At 38.3% G+C, this 7,313-nt stretch overlaps 1 protein-coding gene across 3 annotated transcripts in view; it reads right to left on the minus strand.

The window, feature by feature from the left end:
• Positions 1 to 646: 646 nt before the first annotated feature.
• si:ch211-13c6.2 (uncharacterized protein LOC100000125 homolog) overlaps positions 647 to 7,313 on the minus strand; it is a 12,575-nt gene continuing 5,908 nt past the window's right edge. Inside the window, exons 3-13 of one of the 3 annotated variants that reach the window (XM_060896928.1) lie at positions 6,582 to 6,606; positions 4,590 to 4,676; positions 4,128 to 4,276; positions 3,934 to 4,050; positions 3,454 to 3,496; positions 2,562 to 3,321; positions 2,052 to 2,118; positions 1,896 to 1,958; positions 1,673 to 1,774; positions 1,270 to 1,585; positions 647 to 1,036 (exon numbers count right to left, since the gene is read on the minus strand). In XM_060896928.1, the coding sequence (XP_060752911.1) occupies positions 834 to 1,036; positions 1,270 to 1,585; positions 1,673 to 1,774; positions 1,896 to 1,958; positions 2,052 to 2,118; positions 2,562 to 3,321; positions 3,454 to 3,496; positions 3,934 to 4,050; positions 4,128 to 4,276; positions 4,590 to 4,676; positions 6,582 to 6,606 (1,932 nt within the window). In that variant the 3' untranslated portion in view covers positions 647 to 833. Of the gene's footprint in view, positions 1,037 to 1,269; positions 1,586 to 1,672; positions 1,775 to 1,895; positions 1,959 to 2,051; positions 2,119 to 2,561; positions 3,325 to 3,453; positions 3,497 to 3,933; positions 4,051 to 4,127; positions 4,277 to 4,589; positions 4,677 to 6,581; positions 6,607 to 7,313 lie in introns of all 3 variants that reach the window. The other 2 variants (XM_060896927.1, XM_060896929.1) reach the window with 2 other exon arrangements.

A 7,313-nucleotide genomic window follows, 5' to 3' on the forward strand; every position in this document is an offset into this window, starting at 1 on the left:
TTTATGTTCTGTAAAACTGCTTTGAGACAATGTCAATTGTAAAAAGCGCTATACAAATAAATTTGAATTGAAAAAGTGTTGTACAATGCAGTGTACAAGTAAACTCTTTCATAGTGTACTTTCAGTAAATGCAGTGTCATAGTATAATTCCACTATGAATTTCTGCTGCCAAGTTATCATCGGTGTTCAGCATGAGCTGTCAATGTAAAAGTATCCTTCTGCAGGCCATCACTCGGAATCAAGCAGAAGAAGCAGGTTCACCACTTGCCAAAATAAAAATAAACACTGAATGAACGAATGAAATATAGAAAAATCTTTCTATAGAGCACCTTTTTGGTAGGGTTACTAAGTAAGTCTGTCCCTTCATTTCTATTGAAAACCTATGACCTGAATGAAATTGCACAGTCCACAATAAAATGAACAAAATGATTTGAAAAAGGAACTTATTTCCAACTCTAAAAGTGTCAGTGATTTTGAAAAAGAATGGCACTACTAAATGTGTTTTACAAGTCCTGTTAAAAGACAAGCAAGTTATAGAAATTATAAAAGCATATATCCAAAAACAGAACTCACTGTATGTCAGTTACATGTTGTGATGGCTTCCACATTTGAGCAACTTCAGAGAAAAAAATAAGATGTCAAGCAGTGAGGAACAAAAATGGTTTATTACCACAAACTCGTACACCAATCAGTACTACATAAAACAAACACAGTGGCATGGTGTCATCTTCTCTTTAAACTATTACGTAGATTAAACTAATAATTAATCACATCAGTTAATGTCTAAAGAAGTACTACCATAATTCAAGAACACACTGATTCAAAGGGTGCATTTATTTTGCTTTGCGTGCCACCAGTTCCAGAAGCGTGGAGGCCAGCTTGTCAAGAGTGGAGGAGCCGGTTTCCAAAGGTGGAGATGATGACGGCTCACACGGGTCGTAGAGATCCCCACCTGAACGATAGTCATGATGATAACGATGTTGCTCAGTGTAGACTCTTTCTTCTTCTCGTAGAGGTCTGGAATTCCAAGCAGCCTCTGAGGGGAAAAAAGGTAAAAATGAGGTGTAACGAGTTTGCTGAACTTTATTTCAGCTTGCTTTTACATCTGGATTTAATGCACATAACATTTTTTAATTAGTCATTCCTATAATTATCAAATAATTAATTTATATATAGTATATAGTGTCAAATCAACTCGAAACAAATGGGTATGAAAGCGGCCTTATTTCATCCATTTTTATTTTTTTTGCTGTAACAGCTCCAATTTACCTCTGTAGACTCTTCTGTCATCTGGATGGTGAACCATGCGTTCTTCTGATCGGCCAGCTGAGCCCTCTCGATAAGGATTCCACTGATATTCAGGCTCTTCAGGAACTCTGTTCTGCCTCATGCTTTTAGGAGCCTCTTCACCATGCCTTGTATGTAAATATTCCCTAGGGCCCTGCTTGTCATGATTGTATCTCACATGCTGCTGAAAGCTATGGTCCTCAAAACGTCTCAAATCTGGCATTTCTCTGTGGGGCTCCATTTTGTTACCGCTGTGATAACTGTCTGTGAAATCTGTGGAACTCTGTGAAACCTGACCCTTTTGCAGGGAAAACGAGAAGAAGAATTTAGACTACACAAGTCAAATTTTACAAAAGAGCACAAATGAAACAAATCTGGTTCCTACCTGAGTGCACTGGACTTTATTTGTTTGGAATTCTTTAAGAAGGGCACATAACTTATCCTTCAAGAAGTTAGCCTCTTGCACATTCTCGATTTGAATGTCATTCTACAAACAAAAAGTAAAAATCAAGTAAAGCAAAAAAAACAAAAATAAAAAATAAATGAATAAAAAACCTTCACCTGCTTGATTATATCACAGACCAAGCAGGGTTGAAGGCTGGACTTACCAGTACATCCAAAACATTTTCCATACGTGGAGTTACAGCTGAATCCATGTTGCTTCCAGAGGCCTGTTAAATAAACAGGGTATTTAGTAAGACTCTGTGTGTTGATTTATACCACATATGAAGTAAAAACACAGAACAGATGAAGCTTGTACGTACCTGATTATTTATATAAGGCAATCCCCTTCCTTTCTGCTTATATTTTAAAAGCATGGCATCGACTTGGCTTTGGGAAAAAACAACAACAAATAAATAATAATAATGACGACATGTTTATTACAGTGTCATGCTGGAACAAATTTGGGTGTCTTGATTCCAGTAAAAGGATTTCTTGACATTACATCATACAATGACATTCTAGACACTTCATTTACATATCAATGGTTTGTGAAAGATTCTCATATTGCTGTTTTGGTCAGGGGTCCACTTATTTTTGGCCATATTTTATAGCTCATCCACACCACACAACAATTACCAACATGGCACAGTGAGTACTGTGTGACCAACCACTGCATATTTCCAAACTGGTACTCAAGCTACATGCACAGAGCAGAGTACAACATTCAGAGGAAGAACCAACTGCCCTCTTCCGCATACGAGTTCAGACAGTCAAAAGCATGCTAATAGACAACAACACACAACACCCAAACCTTGTAAGTCTATTCTCACCTCTTCTGTGAAAGTGCCATCTCTAGTGGTGAGGCATCAGAGAATCTGCTCTTCCTTTTCTTTTTTGAAGGTAGATCATCTTCATTTGTGTAGAACCTTTGTCGTTTGTTATAGTTTTGCATCTCAAAAGACTCACACCTTTCAGTTTCATTCACATCCTGAAAACCTTCTCTACCTTTCTCTCTATACGGCAGGTTTCTGCCCTGCTGCTGCCTTTCATCCATGCTAGGTCCTGGTCCATGGTGTGACATGTAAATCGGCTCTCGCATCCTCCCACTTTCTTCATAGTCCGCTCCGGTGTCACCAAACCTGTTTTCTGAAATGTTGCCATAATAATCATTGCCTTCCCTACTTTTGTACGATCCTCTGTTGGGACTTGATTCCGGGTACCATTCATCCTTATAAGGCTGTGGATTTCCTTTGTCCATATATCTTTGTCTATCAGGAGTTCCTTCTCCTGGAAAAGCCCCTACATTCATTTCAGCTTCCCAAAAAGGTCTTTCCGTGTATTCTCTCTCATTGTAGGAGTTCCTCTGCCTGCCAGCTTGAGAATACGGGGCATCATATTGGTTATCCCCTAAAGCAGATTGGTGGCCAGGGACATCACCTCTATAGGACTGGTCATATTGGTTATCTTCATGATAATGAGATGGCCTACTGTAAGAATCACCCTCCATATATGATTGATTGTAGAAGTTTTGCTTGCTCCTGTCTCGGCCAGAAGAGGCTCTTTCTTGAACAGAAGATGGACAAGCTTGTGCTGCTATATCAAATGCCCCCACCCCAAAAAAAAGAAAACACTTTTATATACTAATACAATAAAACATAATTTTAAACATTAAACATAAGAGACTGCAGTGCAGAGTACACTTACTCCAAGTACAGCACTCACCTCGATTTCCCACTGATCTTCCTTTTTCTGATCTGATTAGAGGCTGAAAGGAAAATTGACCACCAAAATTAACACTTGCACTTAAAGTATATATATATATATATATATATATATATATATATATATATATATATATATATATATATGTGTGTGTGTGTCTGCAGATACATGATTTTACACACACACACACACACACACCTTGTAAGGTGTGCTCTCCTTACATCAATCATTAAAAAAAGGATATTATCTGAGTTCTGCTAGCCTTTTTATTCACTCACCATTGTTTAACAGTGAGGTGACGACATGTAATAAACCTAAAGTTAAGAGTCCTTTTTTTAAAATAATTCTTCATATACATGTATGTGTATCTCTCATACATATACATATATATGATGTGTATGTAATTTTGTTACACTCAAACAAAAATATATTAACATCCATTTTTAGCATGTTAGAAAAGATAAATGTATGAATACATACCACTGGATTTCCCCATCCTTCTTGTTTCTCTACTATTGCAGCCTTCGCTCTTGCGACAACTCCTGCTTGCTTCTCCGAATTCTTTTCCCATGTCACCAAGTCTGGCCTATGTCGCTCCTGGAAACACATATAGGATGAGACCTGTTTCTGACACTCTAGTGAAGAAGAAAGAAATATTTACCTTCGAGTCTTACCAAGTATTTCTGCCGGTGTCTGCGACCCACCACATGAGTGGCCATTTCACAGAGGTCCATCTGCACTGTACACAGCCTGCACCTGTAGCGCAGCAGGGTTGAACCATCGTTTGAGATAAAGTCTTCCTCTTGAACCAGGTCACCAAGCCCTAAACATAGTCAGTGCAAGATATTACATAACCTGATAAAGATTGTCTGGAAGAACAAACTGTAATAAAATATACACACACAATCAAATTTAACAGTCATTAAATAAAGCAATCAAATCTGAACATTAAAAAAAAAGATACGTTTCTGATTAAACACAAATCATAAACAAGAGCACTTTAATCTGTTACACTATATATCTATTACACTATACATCACACAGGAAGCATGCATTTGACTTCCATCTCCCTGGGATGCTAGAACGTCTGCTAGTGAGAGGGAATTACTGAGACCTACATCACAACTCAGTCTTACCTATAATGGGTTCGTTAAGGTTCAGGTACGTCAAGTACTCTTTGATACCGGTCCATTCTGGCAATGGGATTGGATTTGAGATAAGGCCTATAAAATCATGACAAATTAGTCAAGCATAATAGTAAGACCAAATTAAATCAGTAATAAACCTGAGTACTTAAACACAAATGCTAGGTGCAATATCTGATTTTAGTAGATCTTGTACTTGCGCCGTTTAAATTGTGATATCTGGAATTAACAGCTGAAACAAACAGTTTCAGTCATGTGATCAGTTATGGTCCTCTATTTATGGTACTCTATAGACCTGTGCTGATGGCTCAGGTGAACAAAACATTGATGAGACAAAAATATAATATACTGGTTGAAATCTTCAAAAACTGGCTCTTGTGGCATCATTTCTGTCATTTGGAAAACAACATCAGAATCTGAAAGCCTGAGCATTGCACACCAGGACATACCTACACCAACTCTTTGATCCAAAGCAATGCTTATTTCAGTGGGATTGAACAAACAGCCAGGAAGAAAGGATTCACTGGCAGCACTCTCTGATCAATGTCCACGTTCTTGTATGAGAGCTGGCCTGGTCTTGGTACCAGATGGAAAGAGTTCCACAAAACACATCTGGCTACCAGATACAGCTTACACTGCTTGTCCATCAACCATCTCACAAAGAAGAAAAAACGGCTGATCTTAAGGCTTTGGTGTATGTGCACTCTTACAAGGATCTGATTCGTTCACCTAACTCAAAAGCTTCAGTGCCTTTGTATAGGTTTGCTTGACATGGAGGAGTACTTTACATGTTTACCTTTGCTGTGGTTAGGTCATAACCACTGAACAGGGAAACGATCATCGAATGCGGCTGTGTCGGAATCTCCACCATGTTTTTTCACTCAGCAATTACAAAAAAAAAAATAAATCAATACCCTTTAAGAACGAGGGCTGGTTCCACTGGAGCGACTGGGTATCCAGATGATTTCATATCACCTGTGTTTCAAGGCTAAAGCAGATCAAACAGAACCATGACAAGTAACAGTTCATCTTAGACCGTATTAAAAGCCTCCTAAACAGGCAAACGGTCTTTTGGTTCTTCGGTAGATGAAGAGAGTCCTCTTCAGCTCTAAACATCACATTTCTGCATTATCATCACATGTATCTTCAGGAAAAATACATTTGCTGATCTCTATTTGACACACAGGTCCAGGTCAACTTCTCCTGCTTCTTTGACATGATATTCATCTGACTTGACATACGTGTTGTCTTTGAGGAGTTAAAACCTTGAGACGCAAGCATAACTTCATGAGTAGACCTTAAAAAGGCTGATCAGAATCCTCGTCTCTGATGTGTAGATAATAATCTAGGACTCCAGGCTCCCAAATGGCTCAAATTCTCAAAGTTAAAGTGCAATGATCCCACAGCGACGTGTGGATAGGAGTCCACAGTGGTACAGTCTGCCATGCTGTCTTTGAGTGGAAATGACTACAGACTTAATTTCCTTGTTACTTGTCTGATACAAAATGAAAGGCAGTTCACTTTGTCCTTGTGGAAATGCAGTCTCTGTGGATCACCTGCCCCTGTCCTGAATAGACAGACCTTTCATCTGAAAAGGGTATCCACCATTGTGGGACCCTTCCTAAAGAGGTCCATTATTCACTCCATGTACCGTGGAGGAACAGGATCAGTTTAGCAGATAGGTATGCGTTATGTGTGAAGGAGAAACTAACGCTGGGAGAAATGAAGGTTAAAATGCATGCAGTAGAAATTTGAGAGCTGAAAAGCTTTCAAAAATTGTACATATTGTTTAAAGTAAGAGATTTAAACACAATTGATCTACAACTGCTTTGTGATTACTCCCTAGATTTGAATTCACCATTATACAGATTTTTATGTTTTTTTTTGTTGTGTATAATGGGATTTTCTGGTAACTGCTATTAGTCAACAGGCTACTAATGGTATAAATGATCAAACTTGTCTTGACGCATTAAGTGGACTTACCCTTATCAGCTAGAGCTCTCTCCCTCTTTGTAGAGTTAAGGCCAAAAGTGCATGGAAAAACAGGTACACAGGTGAGTAAAGCATATCATTGCAGAGACTTGAGAGCAGTTTCTCTCAAAAACAAAAGTAAACATGTTAAATGCAACACTTACATTGCCCTTTTTTTTAACACAAGCGCAATATACGGCAATGTGTTATTGCCAGTGGAAAAAAGCAAAATCTGCTCCTACAATCCATCCAAGTTTAATACTCACCTTGTGTTTTTTGTAATAAAGTAAAATTAACATTACTATTTGTCCTGTTGTAGTAAGGATGTAGGAAAAAAGCAAAACAAGCGCAACCACGACAAACAATCCTAACGTCAGATCTATGTTCTCTCCTTCGAGGAATAAACAAGAGTATAAGTGACTATATTGTGTAGGAAGAAAATAGTACAGTGTGTCAGAAGCTCCACATGCAGCTCACAGGGCGTTTCATGTGCTTAGCTGCTCGCATGCTTCAGGATCTTCAAGAACTGGGATTAAATTTGTTTTTTTGCTTTAGTTCCGATGAAAAATAAAATTAAGAGCAAGATCTAGACACAGGTAAAAAAAAAGTTGTATTAGACTAAATATAATAAAGTTAAGCAAGAAGTTTGTTTAAAGCAGGTGGTAGTGACAAAATGTTTGGTTGCTTGCAGTGTCATCCAAAAGCCTCTTCAGTGTCAAGGAGGTGAGTCTTAGCTAGTGATAA

The sequence above is a fragment of the Tachysurus vachellii genome, chromosome 21, assembly GCF_030014155.1.
Source record: "Tachysurus vachellii isolate PV-2020 chromosome 21, HZAU_Pvac_v1, whole genome shotgun sequence".
Taxonomy (NCBI): domain Eukaryota; kingdom Metazoa; phylum Chordata; class Actinopteri; order Siluriformes; family Bagridae; genus Tachysurus; species Tachysurus vachellii.